Below are 24476 nucleotides of genomic sequence, written 5' to 3' on the forward strand. Positions count from 1 at the left end.
CTTTAAATTGCACATTGAATTCTGTCAGTCACTGAGTTGTTAAGCCATTTGATAACTAGCCTTCTGGGCTTACTTAATAAAAATTTTGCCTTACAGGATTGTGTCACATTGCACAGTTTATCAAACTTTACCAGAATGATATTTTCATTATTAGCAAAAGCAGAAGATAATCTTCAGAAGTTTCAGAAGGTCTGTTTTGGCAAACCTGTATTGAGGCAATTGTTACAACATGATGACAATATTAAAACTGTCATCAGTATATAGTAGCTTCCTTTAATTTTGTGTTAATGGAATGCAAAACCAGCCATTCCTTTGCCTCTCCCAGAACTGATATCAAACTCATGGGAGAGGGCTGGATATCATTAAAAAGTATAAGAAGTACTCCTTGCTGCATTTGGAAATGTATTGCATGTCTCACAGTTCTCTGAGATTTTGTGTCTCTTCCAAACTTTCTGTATTAGTAGATCACAGATTCCCAACAGCTCCTCTTTTATACTTGGCTGCAAGTTATTCAAATATGAACATTTAATAAGCCTAATAATTTCATGCCTCTTCCTGGATTAATGCTGAAATATGCTCACAACATCATCCACTGTATCACAGATATAGTGGTTGGATATAGCTGCCTTTTCTGTGTAATCACTGATAATCTGAGTATTTCCACTTCATTAATTTAATACAGGGTGAAAATCAGAAGAGATCACCAGACCCTCTGGTTCAGCCTCCAGAACATCATATGTATAATTCCAATTCCTTAAGAAGTGTGAAGAGTTATATAAGGCAGGACAGATAAGTTTTGGTGGTGTAATAGGGAGAGCTGGTGCTGATGCAGATATGTTAAGCCTTAGGTACCTCTCTCAGCCATTGCTTCCTGGCCCATCCTCATGTGGAACCAGCCTTTTGCAGGCTCAGAGAGGGCAAGTGAATAAACCATTGTATTAAGGCATTTAAATCAAGTTTAAAAACCAACGAGTATAATGAAATACGGACTGAGAAAATGGAATTTGTTTGTGTCTACATGTTCCTACTGGAATAATTATTCCCTATTGGAAACTTTTGCCTGTCAATCCCCAGCTATTTAAAACTGCAACAACAATATCCAGTTGTTGCTTTCTTGTGTCCTCAGTCTTTATCCTAGCTTTTGTTAGGGACAATGCAGTGGTATTCATCAGCAACAATAAGACTGTTATGTTTCATTGTGTTTTTTCCAAAGCTATACAATGTTCTAGCCATTATGGAAGGGTTGCAGTCAGCTGAGTGATGTTTACATGTCACTTCCATACCCTAATAAGAGGTATGAAAGAAAGTGTATTGTAACCAGCAGGGGAGAGATTCAGCTTGGAAGGCTGGGACTTCTGCCTCGTATAGAAACGCAGTCAGGGAAGACAGCACTGCACTGCTTTTATTTTTGGCCTCTGCTTTAGTGGCACGAGTGTCAGTAGTACCTGCAGCAAACTGCTTATTCATGCTGCTGCTGCTGCTGTGATCGTTTGCTTTTGGGCAGCATTAATTTTGTGGCTGTGCTAAGTTAGGAATCCATTTCCAAGGACATCAATGGCGTGGCTGTCTGGCTTGTCCTGGCAGCAGCCGGTCTCGTCCGTGTGATGGGGTTGTTCTTGACTCTATTTGCTGGCATTCCCATAAAAGCATTCCCACACACCTACGCCAGCGGGATCAGCACTTTTTTCTGGAAGTGGGGTCTTTCCAGCTTTTTCTAGGATGGTGCCTCACAGTCACATGCTGGAGGTGACCGGCGTTTCTGATACATTCCTCGGGCATTTCTCTGTGCGTTTCTCAGCCCTGGTTCTTGTGGCTGGGCTCTTCTCTTTGTAGTGGCAGCTCATTTCACAAGACTCATGGAAGTCATATGGCTGCCTGAGGTCATTACAGAGGAGAAGAAGATCCCGAGTTTGCAAATATGTGGGTTGAGCCTGGGGGTGCATTTCTGACACAGCTGTCAGGCAAAGCAGAGGTTCCACCACATTTCTGCCTTTCAAACACGGCATCCTTGACTCTTGACACTTTGGCTTCTGGGAACTACAGCTATTGTCTGTATTCATGGGAGGTTGAGAGAGAGCAGGAATCCTAATAATTAAGACTTCTTGGAAGAAGAAATGAAATCTGTTCCTTAGTTTGGATATGGGTGGAGCAGGATTCCCCATTCTGTAGCCAGCTGGAGAAACATCTTCATATTCCCCAGTGTCTTTGACAGTAACAAGGCAGGAGGAAGATCTGAGATGTGCTGGTAGTTACTTGCTTCCAGGTAATCAGACCCCAGTGCTAAATCACTCAGTTTATTAGTCAAAAGCTACATTATGGTTTTAAACATTCTTCTTGATAAAATAAGGGCTGTTTTGGTAGAACAATAGAGCTTGTGACCCCAGGTAGTATTCTTAACTATATATAGATGGCTTTTGGTGTTTCTTCCCATGACTGCACTGTGACTGTTTATATAATTTACCATTAGTCATCAACAGACTGCATAGATTGCTGGTTGAGGAGCTTGACTCAAACTGAGTAGTTAGTCAAGTGCTATGGCAAATGCCAGCCTTTCTGAGGAAAAGATCGTGTCTCAAGGCAGTGCCCATTCTGGATTGGGTCCTAGTTGGGAGTTAGGAAGGGTTTCTGCTCTGTAATCCCATTTGTGCAACAGTTTTATGATTCTATGATATATATGCCTGAGAGCTTGAAAAGGCACTTTAGCCTTCTTCTCAGCCCATGTTTATCTGTTCTGGTGGGAACTCTTTTCCCATCAATAATATGTTTTTCTTCAGGAGATGAGGAGATTTTGGTCCCAGCCCTGTTGAGCTGGAGGAGCTGGTGCTCTTACCCACCTTAAAATTGCTTATGAGCTTGGGTACTGTACCTTGTCCATTACTGTACCACTCCAGGTTAAACCTCATCACAATCAGGCTGGGAAGGAATGTGTCTCTGTGTGAATTCCTCAGAGACTTCTGGTTCCTTGCCTTCCTCTGTAGTGTAGAGCGCACTGGATTAACCTCACCTGGAAAACCCACCCACTAAATTCCTTGTAGGTGATGCTTCTTATTCTTCTTGTAACTATTGTATTTATAACTTTTGATATTTTACTGTAGGCTTTGTACTTTCCTTGGCTGTTTGAGGGGATTCTGTGCAGACTATTATCAAATGAAAACATCAAAATGAGAGAACTAGGAAAGAATGGCTGGTTGGTGCTGTCAGGCAGCACACAAAGTCCTGCATTTTGGCACTTTCTTCAGGTGGACAAGGCCATTGTCTTCAAGGCCTGTGAAGCAGTCCCTTTGTGGTGTGTGGTTGCCACTGGAAATATTGCCAAGTTAAGAGAGAAGTGGGAGTGTGACAGTGCCTGGGACTTGCTTCCCCACTGCCTGCTGTCTTTGGAGGCCAAAGAGATGGTTTGATTGAAAACTTGACTGCTGCACTAATGTGCAGGCACTGGTGAGCTGATGAATGCTGAGAATGCTTCTAGTGCACATATTTTTCAGAATTTTTTTCATTAAAACCAGCAGTTTAGTAAAAGTAGGGGAAAAAATGTTAATTTTACTGCCAAGCTCTTGAAGTGACCAATTTCCTCCTTCTGTCTTGAGTATTAGAGACCTTACTTATACCTGTTTATGAAATCTGAGGTTACATATATACCTACAGTTGTTGTGTCACCTTCTGCCTCTGTAGAGCTGAGTGTTGACTGCAGGTGTTCTGTGGAGACTGAAGGCAAAATAAAAATGCTAAGTAATTGGTACTCCCGATTCTCAATCCAGCATGTCTTGTGTTGCAGAACATAAGTAAAATGAAAGGGAAGATCTTCAGAGAGCTGCATGCAAATTTTGACTGGTTGTGGTTTTGGAAGTCAAGGAACAAGGCGATACAGAGAATGCTTTTTAAGCTGTTCTATCAAATGTCATATCTCTGTTTTAATATTTTATGTGATGTGGCTTCTTTCAGATGATCAGCTGGATTATCTGAGATCAGAGAAAAGGGAGTGGTACTACTCAGCTGCAGAAAATAGGAAGAAAATGCTGCCATGGCAGGGTAGGGCACAGACACACTGACTGCAGAGCACTGGCTATTTGTGGAGCTTGTTTCAATGTACACATCTCACAAATAGCCAGTCAGAATTACTGAAGTGGAGGTGTTTTATTTATAATCAATAAGTTTAAAACAAACTTCAAAAAAAGTTTATACAACACTATTTTAGAATTTTTCCCCTGGTATTTGTTAGATAAGACCGGTAGATATTTGTTTTCTGGACAACTTTCCTATTTGTTTGCTTACTAATTATAATGGAAAGACCTACTAAGTTATGTATCTGTGTTAAACAGCTTGCTTTTCAAACAACAAAGGAAATTGGCCACAACTCTCATTTCTTCTTTTATCTTTCTCTTAAAGGGCAACACTTTAAGGAAAATCCTCCTGTATCGGTACTTTAAAGGGGAATATGGAAGTGGTATGAATGGGCCCCTGTCTGCCAGCTACAGCAAAACTGCACAAGTGGGAGGTAAATCAACACACATCATTTCAAGAGAGCAAAATTAGCAGCACCATTTTTTTGTAATAGGCACATTGGACATGCTCCAGGCATTCAGCTGGTAAATAAATCAAACATGTTCTGTAAGCACTTAGAAGAGAGGTAATATCAGACTCTTCTATTTTTAAGCTGCACACACTTCTCTCAGACTGTGCATTTGGAGGTACTGAAGTAGGTACCAGTAAATCCCCATCCAGAAATTCTGCAAAGCAGAAAACTTTTGAAGAGACATGATGTTGTTTCTGGAAACTAAAGAATGTTTTGACATTCCAGATCCTTTATTGGTATATGAAAAAGGTAAGATCTAAGGAAAAGCTTCTTACAAAAGTACTGGTTAGACAACGGAACAGATTTTCCTGAGAGGTTGTAGAATGTTTCAGTTCTTGTTACAACTTTACTGGACAAGACTCGGATGAATTTGTCCTATCTTCCTGTGAGCAAGAAGTTTCAGTATCAGATTTCAGATCTCTGTAGGTCCATTATAACCTAAGTTTTTGTATCATTCTGCTGTAGAAGCCACAGGAAGTCACTGTGGGATGGTTTCTAGGAAAACCCATAATAATGGATATCATAGGAAATGAGGCTGGAGCTAGGTATAGAGCCAGGTCAGAACTGCATTTCCAGTGCACACTGAAGGCATGCCCAGATTTGTCACCTTTTGCAGATGTTACCGAGCTGTTCCTCTCTAACTATTTCAATGTAGACACTGAAAATCTTTGCAGTCTTAACACCCTATATGCCAATTTCACTCTCTAACAAACAAGAGACTGAAATTTTACTATTTTTTTAGTTCTCTCTAAAAAGTGTGTGTGTGTGTGGCTTCATCACAAAGTCTGAAGCATTTTAATCAGTTTAATCAAAGTAGTACTTGCTGATTAAAGCAATACTGTATTTTTACTAATGAAGTAGGCACAGTTACATCTTTAGAGAAGTAAGTATAGCAGGAAAGATGATCATCTGTGATAATAAAAGGTGGTTGATTTAATGAGCTAATACAATTTAGCAAAATTTCTTCAACCCACACCTTTAATTTGGATTAACTCAAGTCTGTGTTCTTAAAGAAGACATCATCATGATGATGGTGTTGATGATGATCTAGGAGCTGGCAAAAGCATTTGGCTGGAAAGTCAGACCCATAACCAGAAGACAATTTTAATGTAGAATACACCTGAGATTGAAGAGCAGATTTTAAAAGGGTCTCAGAGCACTGACCCTAGTCACAGTTTAGTATGCAGCAGTGGAATTAAAAAAGGGTTCAGTGAACAAATCTATGTCCTTTCCAACTTATTTATTGTCTGAATATCATGACAGAACAATGACTTGGGGATTTGTTTTATTTCTTATTCTTAGAGTGCAACATTGCAGTTTCTTACAAATATCTTGTTTTTATCAAAGGGAATTTTGCCTGACAGAATTATGTTGCTATTGTGTGCTTTATCACTACTAATAGGTTCATTTTCATATATGTGTGTGAAGAAAACATGAATGGTATTTGTGTATTTGTCTGATTTGCAGGTGGATTTTCGGGACAAGATGCAGATAAGTCTGGGGTGACCATGTTTGATATCCAGTGCCTCCTGGACAAAGAAGGTGCCTCAGAGCTGGTCATAGATGTGATAGTGAACACCAGAAATGACAGGATTTTCTCAGAAGGCATTCTGCTCGGTATTGCACTGCTCGAAGGTGGAAATACACAAACACAGGTACTTATTTAATCTGCTTATTCACATATTGATTCTCAGATGCATGTGGTCTGGAGACAAGTAAAGAGAAACCTTTTGGTGTGAGTTCTGTGAAAAGTTTGTCACTAGAATATGTACCACTGTAATGCAAATGTAAATATTCCCTATTACTATGCAGTAGCTCTTCAGCAGAAGAAAATGTTTTTCAGCTGTCCCTCCCTGTGTAGCACCATGCTGCTTTTAATCTGGTCATTGCCATGTGAGCATTACTCCCAGTTATTTTATGTCACTCTTTGTAAAATTAAAAATGATAATACTTCTAAGTTTAACAAATTCTTTTCTGGAAACTTTCAGAGACATTTATCAAAATCTCCAAAGAGAAAATAACCTGCTCATTTGAGAAGACCAGTATTCCAGCTGATAGAAAATACCTGCTTTAAACTATGCATTTCTATGGTTTTTTTTTAATTATATCCTTCTCACCCAGATTTAGCCAAATCAGACAACTGAGGGAAGACAGAGAATTGATATGATGAGGGAAGGCTGGGAGAATTTGGATTGTTTGTAAACTGTTGCAAATGGTCCTCAGACTGCTTGACAGATATAATAAGGGACTGGAATTTATAATCTAAAATAATATTTAATAATAAATTCTGTCTGTAGCACAAAAAAATGAATATAATCCAAGGTATAATATTACATATTAGATATTCCATGCTTTCTCTTGTTGTTACATAATAAGTTACTTTTCACTGTTATTTGTAGATGGAATATTGTGACTAGTAAGCCTAGCGAGCTGGAGAGTGTCACAAAGTAATTTAACTTCAAGTACAATATTGTGACATTTAAAAGACTGCAAATAGCACTGTTCACTGTTTTACCCAAATTTTAAAACATTATCATCAAGGCTGGCCTTTGCTACCAGCCTTGTATATCACTTCATGAAAGAACTGGTCAGGCTGTGGCCAACATTTGTTCTGTGTAAGTGAAGTAATTATTCATCATTGGTTTGACAAAAAAAAATAGTGCATTTTTGTATTTCTTCTTCCTTAGAAGATTGATATCTAAAGAATTTACTTTGTTTTTTTTTTTCAGTATTCGACTTACCAGCAACTAAAGGAGCAGAAAAAGTCAGAAAGGTTCTTTAAAGTGCTGTATGATCGCATGAAAGCTGCTCAGCAGGAGATCCGATCCACAGTGACAGTGAACACTATTGATTTGGGGAGCAAAAAGAAAGAGGATGACAGCGACCTTACCATATCTGTTCCCAAAAAGAGAGGTAAGGAAGCACCCCTGGGAAAGAGGGGAGCAGGGTGCATTGACACTGCATGTGCTGCACCACTGATGCTCTGCTGAGCTGATCAATAAGCTTTAATATTAATCATTGCCAATTTGCATCTTTTGCCTGTTTTTCTCTGAATTACAGTCCATCTCAGGTTGGCTACAAGGAATTCGTTTTAATGAAATCAGTGAAGCTCTGCCAGTTTGCATCAATAAAAGATACTGAGCCGTATTTTTAGAGGAGCAGAAGCAGAGGCTGCTGCTATTGGGGATATTTCACAAGAGCAAGCGCAGGAACTGATTTCCCACCCTGTGGTCTTCCCATTGTTCTCATCATTTATTGTATATGGGAGAGAAATAGTAGGGCTTTTTGTGTTAATGTTCTATTTCACTCTGGTTTGTGGTTTATTTGGAACATGCTATCCCTGCATGAATGTTGCTTTGATATTCTTTGTGAGTTGCCTAGAGGTCTTTGAAAAGTTAGGCACCAACAAAGAAAAAGTTGCATTCATTATTATTGTTTTCTTATTGTTTAATCAAATGGGGAGAAAGACTTCCAAAAATGAAGGAAAATTATCTTCTTTTCAGTTAAGGATTCAACCCTGCATCTGAAAGAGGGAATGAAAGGACAGTTAACAGAAGCATCTTCTGCAACCTCCAAGGCTTACTCTGTGTACAGAAGAGAAATGGACCCAGAAATAGATCTGATGGGCTCAGGAGCAGATGCTGCAAATGCAGAAGAGAAGTCTGTGGAAGAAGCAATCATGAGCCCTGCCATTGCAATCATGCAGCCAATACTGAGATTTCTTCAGCTGCTGTGTGAGAACCACAACCGAGAGCTCCAGGTAAAGTGTTTTGAGCTGAGCTTTTATAGGGCTGTTATTAGAGGGGCTGCACCTTCAAAAGGGGAGAAAAACATGCCTGTTCCTGGGCCCTGTTACAGAATAGGGCTGTCTGAGATGTTGTGTTTTTTTGGTCCAAGGGATAAAATAACCCTTTTCAAGAACCATTTGGGTTCTGTGTTGGAGGAGTGCATGTTTATATCCTCAGAATTGCTTGGGGATCTCAGCACAGCCACATGGAATTGAGAAGGGTCTAAATGTCCCTGTTAGTAAGGCTCCTGTGCACAGCTGGTGGATCACTTACCACAGACTTGAAGAGCACAAGAAGTTTCTGGATACTGCCCTTTTCCCAAAGTTTCCTTCCTTACAATTGAAGGCTTTAAGATGCTCTGTGTGTCCCTGCTATCAGTTCTTTTGGTAGAGATTACTGTCCCCATAGCAACCTCTGCAAAATGTATTTTCTGCAAATGTACCTCAGTGCTGTGGCCAGGAGCCTCCCTTGCAGCTGTGGAAGGGAGGTTTCAGCTGAGCTCCATAATGTGCCACCAGACCTGCTCAGCTGTGGGGAATGACTTCCAAGAGAGGGGCTGTAATGGGTGTGTGGGAGCAGGTCTGCAGGACATATAAAAGACATTTAAGGCCAGTGCAGACGTTTGCCAAGTTCACTTTCCTAAGCCCTCCTTGCTCTATGATTTAAGGAAATAATAGTTCTCAATTGCTGCATTGAGGCCTAATATATTTTCTACAGTAGTGCAGTGTAGTTCAGTACCTGAGACACAGTGGCCATGTGGACTTGCATCCTTCAATGTTCTCATGAAAAAGACTTTGTTTGCCTTGATTATTTTCTTTTTTTTCTTTTTTCTTTTTTTTTTTTTTTGTGTTCCTTTCCTTCACCCACCAGAATTTTTTAAGACATCAAAACAATAAAACAAATTACAACCTTGTTTGTGAGACCCTTCAGTTTTTGGACTGCATCTGTGGGAGCACCACAGGTGGGCTGGGCTTATTGGGGCTTTACATCAATGAGAGGAACGTGGCTCTTGTCAACCAGACGCTGGAGAGCTTGACGGAATATTGCCAGGGCCCGTGCCATGAAAACCAGGTAGGGCTCAAGAACTTCTGGATGCAGAAGACTATACTTGAATGTTGGTGTCAGGGTGCCTATCACAAACCTTTCAGTATTCCTGATAGCATAAATTCACTTGGAGCTGCTATAACTAGACACTCTTCAAGCTTTCCTGAGGCCTGAGGGACCCTTTTAAGTCAGAACTCAAAACAGACTCTTCCTACTTCTTCCTCTGAGGGTTTGCAGTCCTTTTGGAGACAGTTTCATGTTTTATGTTGCTGTGTCCATGGCTTAAACCTCACTTTGTGAGACGGTATTTGGAGTCACAGTTTCAGAAGCTCATTGCACAGACTTACGTTCTTCATTTTCACACATTTTGCTGGTGTTTATACACCTTGCTAACATTTACTTCCTTATTTCACATAACTGCCACAAAGTCTAACTTGCTTTCCTGCCATACCACCTAGCAGCATCTTTAATTATGATATCAGTAGTGAAATGGATAAGACTAAAGACCATGCTTCTTATCTCCTGTGCCTTGCTCACTACAGCCTTTTGAAGTCACACAGCTGTGACTTTTGCCAAGAGTCTCTTTAGTGCCGTGCTGAAGAAGTGTGGAAAGGTAAAGGATGTGATTACATGCTGCCATATTTGATCTGAAGAGAACTGCAGTAAAGTTGTCACAGTGGATGAAACAGCAGAATTTTTGCTGTGGATTAGCAGTGGGAAAATTGTGGCAAGCAAAATTACAGAAGCAATCTGTTCTCTATGCTAGAAATAGCTGAAGAAATACATGCAATATTAATGCTTCTTCATTAATGTGCACCAGTGAAATGCAAAGTGCTATTACTGCCATTGCTAGTAATCATCTCCCTTTACTTAATATTTTAAAAACAAACAAAAATCCTTTAGTGGACTTAATTTTGAACAGTCATATTTAATCCACTTATGAATGGGAAAAACAACTATTAAAAAAGTATAGCTACATGACTGAAGATGAAAAAATATGTTACAAGTTAACGTGCTCTCCAACAAAGTTATGTGAGAAGCACTGGAGGAACACTGATATGAAAGGGAATGATGAATTACGCTTTATTACTTAGACCTATCTTCTGGGAAGTCACTCAGGATCTGAGTTACAATTGTTTACACCAACTGCAAGTCAAATTCAATATATTTCAGGGGCAAATGCTCCACACTTTCATTTTAATTTTCTCCCTTCTCTCTGTCTTTCTGGAAGACTTTTCCTTTCCTATTGTCCCATAAACCTGCCAGAGGAAAAAGTGCCATAGGCTCTTGTATAACTGACTGTTGTGCACAAGGCCTAGAAGGTCCAGAACTCCATCTGTAAAGGCATTTGGGAAGTACCACTGGTCACAAATACAGTTTTGAATTCCCTGTCCAGAAATACCTGTCTTTGCAGGACATGTCCAGATGCATGGAGAGAGCTTTGATTTTCATGAACATTTTGTGCTGTAACAGCAATATTAATGCTGGCTGCTGAGGGCAAATGAAGAATCTGAGCGTGCAAATTTGGTTATGCCTGCAGTCGAGCTTGTCTTTTATGTCTGAGGCTGGCATGTGCTCAGCTGAATCTGGCAGTGCTCCTGAGGGCTGCTGTCTGCAAGTTGTACTGCTTGGTGCCAAGCCCTGTGGGATTCTCTGGGAGCAGATTTTAGCTTGCACCACCTTTTTTCCAGTTGGGTATTTCATGCTGGCGGTGTTTGGGTTAGTTCTGTGCACACAAGTCTCCCCCGGCACTGCATGGGGTGTGTTTTCAGGCTGTTCTGCTTTGGCTGAAAGGTTATCACTGTTCCAAGGTGTTTTAAGTTTTGGGTCCTTTTGGAAATTTGCTGATGTGCATATTCTCTTCCTCCCTCTGGCTGTATTGTCTCCCTCTTTTTCCCTCTCCTTCCCTCCCTTCCTTCTGCCCCTGCCCCATTTCCTTCTCTCCTCTTATTTTGCAGACATGCATAGCCACCCATGAGTCTAATGGGATTGATATTATAATTGCTCTCATCTTGAATGACATAAACCCTCTTGGCAAATACTGCATGGACTTGGTGCTTCAGCTCAAGGTACAGTATATGTAAATTTGTTTATTTGAATTTGGGTAGCAACAGAAGACATACATATGTGAGAGCTCTAGGCAGCCTGACATTTACTTAATCTTACCATAGCGCAGTATATTCAGAAGCCTTTGGAAAAAAAAGATTGCAAATGAGTTCATCTCAGCTTCTGAATCCTTATCAGGCCCTCTGCCACAGGCCTTTTGACCCACTGCTGTGTTTGGGACTATGTCCTCAGTTGTTTGTTTTTTTTAAAATCCTACAATCAGGCATGACACAGCTAGCATGAAAAGTCTGTACTGTGGATGTAAAACCTCTCAAGATTGATAAATAGCCACACTATACAGGCATGCAACAAATCAGGCATTCTCTCTAAATACCGAACTCTTAAAAATTATTTGAGAAGGAAATGCTGTGAAAAAAAATAATACATCAGATGACCTGCAATGTCAAATGAAGTTGAAAACGAGATTCAAGTAAATTGTACTTTATTTCCCTTCTCAGTGTCCTCTGAGGGGAAACACAAAGTGTGGAGTGTGAAGGCAAAGCCTAGAGTGGGAGGGTTTATAACGTAATTTTGTTCTATGTTCTGGGGAGAGCTGGACTGGCTTGTAGATAAGTTTCTCCTGCCTTTGTGTCAGTGCATGCAGAGGGGAGCTCTGCAGCTGTACTGTCTGCCAAGCAGGGTAGAATCTGTCCAGGAGGAGCCCTGGGTTGTTGCCTTTTCTTGCCTCCAAAATTAAGTATTTCCATTGCAGATGGTCTGTTTCCTCCCCAGACCAGCAAATACTTTGTTGTAGCTGCATTGCATCATATTGGCAACGTTATACATGTCTAATAAAATAATTAATAGAGCTATATATCATGTACAATGAAACATTGAATCAACAGTGCCTTACATATGATTTTAATAACTGTAATTACATTTTTGAATGGCAATGTAATTCAGGCCCCCCTCTAGCAAAACACTTAGGCAGACATTTAACTTTGAACACACAGACAGTTCTTTTGAAGTCTAAATTTCAGTTTCTGTAAAGATGTAGCTGCGTTCACTCCAGTGCCATTTTGATTTGCCATTGTCATGAGGCTAGCAAATGCTTGTAGAACAGCTTTTCTCTGTAGTTACTAAAAACAGAGTTGAGACTCTGCAAGGACCAGTGTGACCCTGTTCACAGGAGGCTGGCTGTGCTCAAACTAACTCAATTAACAAAAATTGTGGTGAATGATAGCACAGGTTCAGACTGTGGAAATTATTCAGATTTTACAGAATCACAGAGTCATTTCCTTTAGTAGGGATGTCTCGAGGTCATCTTGTCCAAGCCCCCTGCTCAAGCAGGATCAGCTAGAGCAGGTTTCTCAGGACCATGGCCGGCTGAATATCTCAACAACTGGAGACTCCATAAGCATTTTGGGCAGCCTATCCCACTGTTTGATCCCTCTCACAGTATAAAAGTGTTTCCTTGTGTATAGATAGAATTTCATGGGTGTTTTGTCTCTTTCCCTCTCATTGGACACTGCTGAGAGGGTCTGGCACCCTCTTCTGCATTTCTTCCCACCGGGAATTTATACACATAGATAAGATCTATCTAAACCACTTGTACTAAAGGCTGAACAGTCACAACTTTCAGTGGCTCCTTAAATGAAAAATGTTCCGTTCCCTTCATCATTTTTCTGACTTTTTGCTAGACCCATTCCATTATGTCCATATCATTCTTGTACTGGAACTGGACACCTTACTGGGCAAGATGTGATCTCAAGAATTGGATCCAAATTAAGAAGCTGCTGTTTTTGATTTTGAGTGGCAACACATTGAAATGCATGTTCCCATGCCATCTTATTTTAGCTTGTTTTGCACATAGTTTTTGATGTGGTATTTAATTACATTTTCATGGATTATATTTTCCAGTGGACTCCCTAATCGTTTAGTGAGCAGAGCAGACAGTGTTCACTGAGTGCACAGATGGCCAGTGTTCTATTCTGCCTCTTTTTATTTCGAGTGTGACCCCCTGGCCTTCCTTACTGACCAGTATGTAAGCCCTGGCACACAGTAAGAGCTCAATACCTGCCACATCTGTGACAGGATGAAGAGACATTGTCAGTCTAAAGGTACAGAGAGTTTAAAACAAAGTGTCTTTTTTTTTTCTACATAGCTCTATCTTGTTGCTTCACTCATTAATTTGTTTTTCCAAAATTTTTATTAGGAGATGAGATGGGAACCCAGGTAAAGGTGAAATGAAGAGTAGAAGTGCTTTGGGCTGTGCTGCTTTTTAGCACCTGGGAACTGATTTTTCATAGTACTAATGTGTTATGAACTTTGTTTTGTATTTTCCAAGTGATGGATGTCTTTTTTTCACTGATGTTTGGGATTGTAAATCAGACCCTAGGCTCTCCAAATGTGCAGAAAGTGAGAAATAAGTAGCCAAATAACCGTCTCAAATGCCTGCTGTAATTCTAGGCCATGACAAGGCACTTTTGCTGAGTCAGTAGCAAGAAGCTGGCTGTTGATGAAACTAAGTCCTACCCTTCCCAGCTTCCTGGAAGCTGCATCAGGCTTCTGTCCATCCCCAGAGTTGTCTGCATTGAGAAAGAGCTTCAAAGTCCTCCTCAGCCATGAGTGAATGGATTGATGCCTTTCTCCTGTTTCCTCCCTTTCCTTACCAAGCTACTGGGAGCCTGTCATGGTCCCTTCCCTCCTCCTTGGTTTGAGATCCTGCCAATGATAACACTCCTGACTTGGTCACCACTTTAAGAGAAATCTGCAGCAGCAAAGGAAGCATCCTACTCTTCAGAGCTGCATCCTGTTAGTAATCCTGACCAAAATGCTCTTCTCTACCTCCTCCTGTTCTCATTTGCTGTGCACATTAAACTTCTGCAGTGCCAGTCACCAGGAGTCAGACTAGACCTTTCCCATGGATGGTCCTGATTTGATTTGGAAGCAAAAGGAAAGGGACATGGCAAAACTCATATGGAATGCTGTTCTCCTTGAGCCAGTCCCAGTTAGGTCTTCTCATCTCTTCTTCTTTGTCCTTATCTCATTCCTGTGTTGGCAAGCCCAGGCTCCTCTGTCCTGGCTTCTGTCTCAGCTCCCAGTCCCTTCTCCCAGAAGTTTCTAATTCCCCAGTTACATACAAGTCTTCATTCTAATCTACTCTCCTTCCACTTACCTTCAGTCTCATCCTTCAGTCCTCTAGTCAGAGGTGTTTAATCCTCAGCCTAACACAGCCCTGAGCAAGCTGCTTTGAGCAAGGGCTGGACTGCTGGAATCTTAGTCCAGAGGGCAGCCTTTAGTGTGTGGTTTTGAGATCCAACCTGCACAGTTTTGTGATTCTGTGCTCACCAAGAATAATCCCTGTGGGCTTTTAGCTGTGAAATTAGTGTGTTTCTGCTGTATAGTATTCAAATTGTAATTTACAAAATGCTTTTGAGTTGGACAAGTTTGACTGGGACACTACAACTCATGTGATTGTTCTATTGACCTCTAGTGCTCCGTATTTTCAGCTCTATTATCAAAACTTGGGGATACAAAGGCTGCTTAAAACATGAGTTGCTTGAACATGTAGGAAATAACATCTTTCTTTCGCCCTGGTCCCAAAAGCAGCTGAACCCTTTTCCTCTGAAACTGTCCATGCCAATTATCTGAGGCACACCCTCACCGGAGAAATTTTGGCTGGAATTGTTGATAATGGCAATAAGCAGCTGAGAATGAGGTTATAGGGTGGGTTGGGAATTTTCCTGGCCCCTTCCTCTTCCCTTGGGACTGTCTCTTGCTTCCAAGTGTTCCAACAGCTCAGTCTGTAACAGGCAATGATGAGGATGCTGTGGCAGGTCAGCCAAGGCAACCCTGCTCTGGCAGAAAGCGGTCAAACCTCCAGAACCATTCTTCCTCTCCACCACAGCTGCTTTAACTGGAAGACAGCAGGTCTCTGAAGTCTGAGGCACCACTGGGCTACAGCAGCTAAAGCTCATGCTGGGTAATCCTGAGGAGCGGTCTTGATGAAAAGCAGCCAGTTGACAAGGCAAAGGTTGTCTTCATATATTCTCACAGGAATATTTAGTAGTGAAACAAAATCTCAGGAGTGTATGAAAACAGTTTATTTTACAACCTTTCAAATAATAACCAGTTTGACTTCATAAAAACCAAGGGGGAGGGAAACCTGCCTGAATGATAAAACCTTTTGTGTAACATGTTTTGTAATTACCTCTGCTGAGTCTCGTTTTAACAAAAGCCAAGGCAAAAATTGCTAGGTGGGCAATAAAGAAAGGAAATAGAATTTAACTTCTCATGAACAGTCTGCAGCAACACTCTGTATCAAATATTTTTCAGTGTTTAAAATTTTCCTTCCAATATAGAGTGCAGAGTTAGTGTTATGGTATGCTGACATTAAAAAAAACCCTATTAAATACATCAGTAAAATAAAAGATGCAAGTGGTTGAAAATCTTATCCACTAAAAAAGTGGTCCTCATAATCTCAATTAAAACAAATGCAAGGGTCATTAATCCATGAAAGAGATTTAAAATTTGCATTAATTTGGTTTTGTATCTCTAGAACAATGCCTCCAAGCTTTTGCTGGCTATTATGGAAAGCAGGCAAGACAGTGAGAATGCAGAAAGAATCCTTTTCAACATGAGACCAAGAGAACTGGTGAGAAAACTTGTGAATATTCATAAATCTTTTGGCTGAAAAAAAATCTGTCATTAAAACATTTCTAAAATGATCTGTATCTAAGCTGAGAAGTGTTAGCAGCGTATGGTGGCACAATGTATCAGGATAGTACTAATTCACAAAAAGTACTTTAAAAGCTTCAAGCATGCATGATTTCAGTCTTTACGACTTCATTATTTTTATCCGTTCCAAGCACTTTTCTGTAATTGTTTCCTAACTAAATTATCATATTCTGGTAGACTGTCTTCAAGTGCAGTTTGTCAGGGGTTGGCAAATAAAGCTTGTACAGTTTGTGAAGCAGTGCTAAGAGAAATGTGTGTGTAGACATAGAATGTATTTAATATACATGTATGTTATTTGTTTATGTCTCATGAACAAAGAGAGTTCCAAGCAGTTGTTGCTGTGTTTTGGAATGACCCTGATGTTTATGGAGGTCTCCAGGAGCTTTAAATGAGTTGGAAGTCTGGGGAAGTAATTTCCAATATGAGTTGACTGTGTAACAACAGAAACTGAGAGATCTGGGAATTCTTATGGGATTCTGGGGAAGAATCTGGGGGCATGGTCCCTGCCTTAGGCAGAGCCCAATGCCTGCTGGCATTGTGCTGCTGCTTGCTCTGGCCAGAAGAAGATCATGGCTGCACTCTAAGTGCTACACAGCACTCCCTGCCGTATCTAGACCAGTCTTTAGAAGCATTTGTGAAACAGACCTGCTCACAAGGGCTCAGCATTCCCATTCCTTTCTCATGGTTGCTGATGAAAAATGTAGCATTTTGGAGCTTCATAAATCCTTCAAGCTTGTATTTATTCAGAAAGTGCTTCTCAGGCTGCTCACCCTTCTTGCAGAACTGCAGGGCACCCATCCAGACTGAAGCTGAACAAAGTGGCTGTGTTCAAACACAGTGTGTTTTTTCCCCAAGAACCACATTTATTTCATCTCTCCCTGACGTGGTTTGTGTTGCAGGTGGATGTGATGAAGAATGCCTACAACCAAGGTCTGGAATGTGACCATGAGGAGGAGAATGGAGATGATGGCATCTCCCCAAAAGATGTTGGCCATAATATCTATATTTTGGCACATCAGGTATGTCTTATTTGTTTTGTGACGGCTTCCAGAAAAGCACTGCATGGTTAAACTCCACGTTGTCACAGGTGGAGTTATGCACTTCAGTGGTAAGAGAAAAATAACAGTGTGTTTATTGATGAAAACCAAAGTTTGATAGCAGATGTTACAGTGGGTTAATAAGGTTCAGTGGCAAGGCACACTTGATTGTTTACTGCATACAGGACAGGCTCAGCCAACACTGTCAGGGAGACCCTCCTGTTGAGTCGTGGTATTAAGGAAAGATCCCCTTGCATTCTAAACTCCTTCTCAGAGGGGAGTTTAGGTGCAGTTGGATCCAGACTTAGTCCCAGCTTTGCCCAACAGTTTCTGTCTAAAGGTTTATCTGCACATAATCAATCCTTTATATCATTTAGCCATCAAGATTTCAGAGTTTGGCATTCTCTTAACCACTTAGCAAGAGTCTCTTATGGTAAGGAATCCCTCAGTCTTGAGGAGCAACCTTGAGAGCCATCCCTTGCCCAAGGGGAGATCCTGAATATGTTGGTACTCCCACTGAGGAGAAATTTCACACAAACTGTTATTTGCAATAGAGCAGTGTGAGTAAAACAGTGACTGTCCACTTAGCTTTGTCTTCTTTTAACATTAACAGATTATTTATATCAATCAAATCATAAATTGTGTTACCATTACTGGTATATTTTAAATAGTGCCTTCAGTTGTGATACCAAGTGAACTTGATTTCAGAAGATTCCTATTATTTTAGAAATATTACTTTACCAATAAGAATAATTGTGCCTCTTCACTGCTTTCTTCTTTCAAATTATGCTGTACTGCCCTCAAGCTTTGTCTGATCACTTTTACTTCTCTGCTGGTAAAGGTAGAAGGTACATGGAAGGTTGTTCTTTAATGGGCTATTTATTCTTCAGAATAGCTGATGTCAAAACTAGTTTATCTTTCAATTACATTTAGAGTATTGAAAAGTTTTTTTTGTAATCGAAAGAGTAAGGACCATGAACTCCTTAGTTATATCATAAATTACAGAATTTGGTATTTCATATAAGGGCCAAATTTTAAAAAAAATATTTTTCCCAAAGTAAGAAGAAGTAAACAGATGGAGATAGGGAGTGTTCCTCATTCATTATGTTTATTAAGTGTTTTTAGGAATTGAGTGGAAAAAAAAAAAAGCTATCTATAGTTACAGTAGCATTATGCAATGTTTCTTTCAAGCAAGGAATGCAAAAAAGGAGTTACTGAGTTATGCTGGCGTGCTCGCAGCACATTTAAATAAATAGGTATTGTTCTTATGTTGTCGGTGGTGTGGTTGACCATGTTCTAGTCTCATGCTGTTTGTGAGGATGTACATAAGATACCCATCAGAGATGACAGTATTTTGAGAAAGCATCTGCAGCTCCTTACCTTGTCTGAATGCTTATAATGAAAATTTAAATGCCTGCCAAATTGAAATGTCGGTATTTTCTGTTTTCTGCCTACAATTTGTGTTAAATTACTTAACAGGGTCTGTGACATGGAAAATATGGTTTGGGGGAGTGGGATATAGGCCTAAAGCTATATATGAAGTGACTGCTGGGGTCATTTTACACAAAAGGTCACTGCTAGGGGAACACCAGCTGGCTGAGGTGTAGGTTAAGCTCTGTCCCTGGAGAGGTCCATGGTGCCACTCCACAGCTATTCCTGATCCATAGCTGGATTTCAGTTGCATAAGGGTGGATATTTTTACAGCAACTTACTGAGCTTCTTCCTGTTCTGTAAAATTAAATGTCATGATTGGCTCTCTATGCTGTAAAAATATCCGTCTTTTTACCAAAAAAAAAAAAAAAGAAAGAAAAAAGACTGTTTTCTTTTTCTTGCATTTCTGTAACATAGTACGTGTGTTTACAATAGCTTTGCACCCACGTCAAGCCCCATATCAAAACAAAGCAATGCTAGAGCAGGCAATTTGGGGCCTTTCTGTGTCCTCTGCTAGTGAAACACTACAATTCTCGGCACAGACCTGCTGATCTTTGACCCCAAACTCTTTCCATGTGTGCCCTTTTTGCTTGCCCTGGGATGGGCAGGATACAAGCATGGACCCTCCTCAGTAAGGCCATTGTTGCTGGGTTCCTTTGCTGGCTTCAGTCTCCAAACACCCTCTGCTTTGCTGTCAGAGTGGCTCTTTGGTGCCTAGGCCTTCTGCTTGGCTTAGCTGACCTGATTTACATAATATTTCTTTGCTGTGGCACTTCATCTGACTTACCTTTCTTTCTTCAACCAGTGTGGCTCTTCAGTCACTTTCCTTACACTTCCAGGTGACCACTTGCTCTAGTTACAGCTTTTTGGTCCCTCTGTAATAGCAGAATCAAGACTGAGAGTTCCCCTTTTTGCTGTTCCAGCCCTCAAACACAGACAGTTTATTTTGGGGAGCTCTGACTTTCAGTTTTTGTCGTTGTGCTCTTCAGGGCAATGCTGGGTTCTGCATTTTGCCACCACTACATCCTTCCTTGCCCTTCCTGTGGTTGATTTTACCAGAAGCAAGAGGCATTCTTGTAAATGTTTGACCCACAGTGCATAGAAAGTTGTACATATGTCACAAGCAAGGCTGAGATTTCTGTTAGTCGATCTTCCTTACAGCCTCCCAGCTCCTGCACTAAATGTGCGCTTGCACATCGTGCGCACACAGAGGTGTGTGGGTACAGCAGCTGTGTCATTCCAGTGATCACACGTCTTCCACATGTTTCTTGGCCCTCTCTTTTCTTTATTTCTTCTTCCTCCAGCATGCCACGTGCTGTGGCTGTGCTGCTTCCCCTGCACTGACCCCAGGCTGTCTGGGCACTGCTGCTCCTCACTTTTCCTGCTCCTCTATGAGCAGAGGGGAGAAGGGAGGGCCACTGGAAGAAAGCAGAACTGAGCTGTCCATGGGGAGCTGCCCTGAGCTGCAGTCCTACTCTGCAGCCTGGTTTTGGGGCTCCTTCCAGATGTAGCTCTTCTACTGTTGCTTGTGGAACAGTGACATGAGCTGGTGCTTGAGATCACATCCTGGAAAAGTAAGCCTGTTATTGGTATGTAGAAAGAGTGAAATGAAAATCCACGGAGGAGATTCTGTTTTCTTTCTCTCATTCAAATGTCATGCTCAGAGCCAAGCCTTGACCTTGACAATTCCTTGCAGTGATCTCGGGTGAGTGCCAAAGTTGTGTTATGGACAGTTCCATCACCTCTTACACCATTTCTCTTCCAGCCTCAGTCAATAGGTGTGGTACTTTTACTGCTGTCCTCTTAAGAGATTGTGTTAAAACTAGTCACACTTTGTTTTGCAAAGTGAGTAAGGCTGTCCACAAAGAGACTTCATCTTGATGTGATGTCCCTGTAGGAAATTACAAAAGCTTTTGACACAGCAGCACAAAAAAATTTCATTCTTGCTCCTTATCTGCAGAAGCATTAGTGTAGGAGAATCAATGGTTACACAAAGAAAGAAATTAGAAAAAGTTAAAAAAATCCTCTGGCTTTTCAGAGGGCTGCTTGAGCTGGCTGCCTGTTAGTCAACAAAGTACTTCAGAAGTTTGTAAACTGAAATACAGTACTTCATTGGCAGTATTTCCATGAGGTTCATGATCCCTTTGATATACTATGAAGCAAGATAAGGCAGTGATTATAACTAGAGCTCCTGTAGTCTGCATGTACATATATATATAAATATATATATATATATATGTGTGTGTGTGTGTGTGTGTGAGTGCTTCTGTTAACAGAAAATACTTTGGAGTGTTTGTGTTTTTCAGCTCATGCAAACTGTCTAAATCAGGCATGGAGCCCAAGCTAATCCACTGTACCTTTCAGCAGGGGCTTTATTCATGAGGGTCACAAGAATGTGAAATAACTTTACATAGCTTTTTGTCAGCTTGCAGCATGGCAAGAGTGCACTTTCATCTGCTTGCAGAGCTGTGGAGAGATGTCCTTGGTCTGGAAGGATGTGAGTGGTGGGGGAGTAAGGGAGCAAACTGTAACAAAATTTTCAGATTTCCAGTGCTGCATAAACTCCTCTGCCTGGTTGCCAAGGCTGTGGCAGGAGCGTAGGGGTACTGATGCAGCGTGTCACCCCTTTCGTGATGCGCATTCCATGCTCTCAGGCTCGCAAAATGTTTTCTCAATATAAAGTTTCTGCTTAAATGCCCTGTTGGAGGGGGAGCACAGGTCTTGGAACTCCACGATACCTTTGTCACTTCCAGGTAAATAGAAGGTATTTGTTTGTTTGTTTGTTTAAATGAGATTAAGCTAAAATATTATTTAAATCCCAACCAAGAAAGCTGCTTATATTTATACAATTACCTTGTGCCAACAAGACTTAAGGAAAAATATTTCTTTACCCAATAAGGTTAGAAGAATTATATCACTGTCTCGTATCAGTGCAGTGAAGACAAATTTGAACCAGGCTATGTTCTTATAGACTAACACAGTTGGAGGTGTCCTTCCATTTATAAGTTCTTAAAATAAACCAAGGAAAAAGAGGTAAATCTGCTGTGAACTGTAAGGTTCTCAGTGCAGGTACTGCTAAGGACATGCATCTTCCTTGCTGGTGCTCATTTTAAATGGGCTGAGCAAAATAAGTCATTCAGCCTTATATATTTGTTAGTATATTTTTAACAGAATCAAGATGTTTTCATCAAACTTGGCAAGCATTATCCAACTAGTGTCTTACTGCCATGCTTACTTCATTGCTTAACAATGTAGACAGATGAAGGGTATTTGCTAACTAGGCAATTAAAATGGCAATAATTGATGGCAAGGATTTATAGTTTGGGAGTAGAGACACACTACCAGCTATTTTTTAGAAGTTACTCTTTTTGACATTTGAAATGGGAGAGGTTTGATAATGAGACTTAGATATGATACATTCATTAAGGATAAAGTCAGTTTAAAAAAAAAATAGCTATCCAAAATTCTAAAGAAAAACTCTAAGAATTGTTTCTGTGAGTGTCTCTTTAGTCTATCTTTCTGTAGCTTTCATCAGATTTGAGTACACCCAGGACTGGGACCACCTCTATTTTCCACATCAGTACTGTGCCTACAGCTGCATGGTTGTGGGACTTCTACATGCTCCAGCAGAACAAAGAAATTACAATAATAATTGCTTCAGATATTTTAAAATAATTAATCTTGCTTATTATAAGATTTTGGAGCAGTTAAAAGCTCTCATTAATTTTATTTTCCCCTTTTTAAGTAGATGGTATTACCTGGTGTTACAGATAAAGGCACCAAGGCAGAAGCAGGCACAGACAGCAAGTCGTGAACTGTCATGGGAAGCAAATCTGGCTGGTTTGATCCCCAGTGCTTTCCTTTGACTGCCACATTGGCTTCCCTCCTATGCTCACTCACTACTTCACTAAACTGGAAAGTTGGCATTTGTTGGGTAGTGCATAATCGCTGACCACATTAGTACTTCAGAAGTCTTTTAGAGACATACTAACGTGTGTTTTTCAAATAAACTTTCCTGTGCTGCTACTATTATGGGCTGCTGAGGCAAGAAAAGCTTTCAGAAGGTAACGGATGCAAATGTGTTCATGTGTGTGAGGGAGGTATTGTAAGGCTTAAGGGGTTTTTTTTGGGTGGTTATTTTTGGTGTTGTAGTTTGGAGCAGTTCCTGGATTTCCTTCATTTTGCTGTATTTTAACTTTTGGACAGATTCACTTAGACCTTTGTCCTTCTTTTCCCTTGAGTGTGTGTGTGTGTATAAAATAAAATACAATTATTAAAACATAGTAAAAGGTAGATGTGGATTCTTGTGCTCATCCATTTGTCCTGACCTGAATATAATTCAAGCCAGGTCAAGGGTTTCCATGGCGAGACCTCGCTTATGACGGGTGCAGATCTTCCACAGTATAACATGTGAGGAAACAAATGTAAATGTGGGCCTCCAAATGTGGAACAGGATCACTGCGTGTGATTCCTCCAAAGCTTTCTGAGCTGAGTGGGTTGTCCCAGGCTCACCAAATACTGTTCTGCATGAAGTATGATTGTGGTCTAAATTCAAGGTGAAATTTGACTTTTTAAAATGAAATGTTGCTGAAGAAGGCAGAAATTAATTGCTCAGTAATGTGCATTGCCAAGTACCTTCTCTAAGACACAGCAGAGAAGCACCTGAAAGGCTGTTTAGGAGAGGGAACTGGTGGAACCAGTTACAGACCAGTAGTCTGCCATGGGCATGAACTGGCTGGAACTTTAGTATCACAGTTTTACCATGGAAATAAGATGAACAGGATACAAGTGGAAAAGTATTGCAAGAGCACCTTCACCCTTGATGTGTTGCCATGACTGGCCCATAACATTTGCCTAAAAGAAATCTCTCTGTCCCTGTGGGAGCTGTGAGCTCTCAGAGCATTTTGCTCTAAAAGATAGGCTCATCTAGTTGGGAAGCAGCTTTGAGCTCAGGAAAAGATCCTCCAGATGAGCTGAGGCCTGGGGACCACATTGGTTCAGTAAATTTTTTAAGGTTGCTGAGTTCTTTCTGCTCATCCTCTGCCTCAGGTAGTTGCATGTCTGTCTTTACAAAACGTTAGGTTGTGTGTATCTTCTGATGACAAAGATTTTCAGTTGATTCTGTTTTGTGAATGAAATGTCTTTTTACACATCTCTGTACTCTCAAAGAATAAAAAATGTTTTAGTATATGAGACTGGGATTTTGGAAAAAAGACCAGTGGTTATATTGAGTGCAAATGTAGATGTCTCACATTTTGTGTAGCAATGACCATTGTCAAATTGTGTGGCTGATGTGGACAAGAAGCAGTTGGCAGGTATTGTTGGAGATTGTCCTCCCAAGTACCAGGCGACAAATGGAGAAAAATATTGAACACAATTAAATAAATAGGACTACCTGTTGAGGCCAGAAGATGATGGACTTTATCCTGTAGGATAAACCTGTCCTTCAGGATGGATAGCTGTGAGTTTGTGTGATGAGAATGCTCTCTTTCTGCAGGACAGGTACAATTTTTCAAGCCAAAGGATGTTATTTTTTGCAAGGCTATACTGAGCTTCGCAGTTTTTTGGTGGTTTTTTGTTTCTCTGTCCTTAACAGAGAAGCTCTTGCTGTTAGCGGTGCCAAAACAAAGGGCTAATGGGAACCAGCATCAGGAACCGTGACTGTCAGGGGACTTGTAAGCTTGGCTGCCAGACCTGAAACTTTTCATGGAACTTTTATGCTCCACATGTTGTTTTGTAGTTATCATCCTGATGAGACAGGCTATGGCATCAAAATGACACCGGCTAATTAAATGTCAGGAGAATCAGAAATGTTGC

At 40.7% G+C, this 24476-nt stretch overlaps 1 protein-coding gene across 6 annotated transcripts in view; it reads left to right on the forward strand.

Moving 5' to 3' along the window:
* ITPR2 (inositol 1,4,5-trisphosphate receptor type 2) overlaps positions 1-24476 on the forward strand; it is a 248590-nt gene that overhangs the window by 166907 nt on the left and 57207 nt on the right. For 5 of the 6 annotated variants that reach the window (XM_014260468.2, XM_014260470.2, XM_014260472.2 and 2 more), the window contains 8 exons: positions 4387-4495; positions 6041-6228; positions 7303-7486; positions 8077-8333; positions 9232-9432; positions 11364-11474; positions 16013-16108; positions 17091-17210. In XM_014260468.2, the coding sequence (XP_014115943.2) occupies positions 4387-4495; positions 6041-6228; positions 7303-7486; positions 8077-8333; positions 9232-9432; positions 11364-11474; positions 16013-16108; positions 17091-17210 (1266 nt within the window). The remainder of the gene's footprint in view (positions 1-4386; positions 4496-6040; positions 6229-7302; positions 7487-8076; positions 8334-9231; positions 9433-11363; positions 11475-16012; positions 16109-17090; positions 17211-24476) is intronic. The other variant, XM_014260471.2, reaches the window with a different exon arrangement.

Source organism: Pseudopodoces humilis, chromosome 5, assembly GCF_049639895.1.
Source record: "Pseudopodoces humilis isolate 2021_Gansu_Grassland_sample_001 chromosome 5, ASM4963989v1, whole genome shotgun sequence".
NCBI classification, from domain to species: domain Eukaryota; kingdom Metazoa; phylum Chordata; class Aves; order Passeriformes; family Paridae; genus Pseudopodoces; species Pseudopodoces humilis.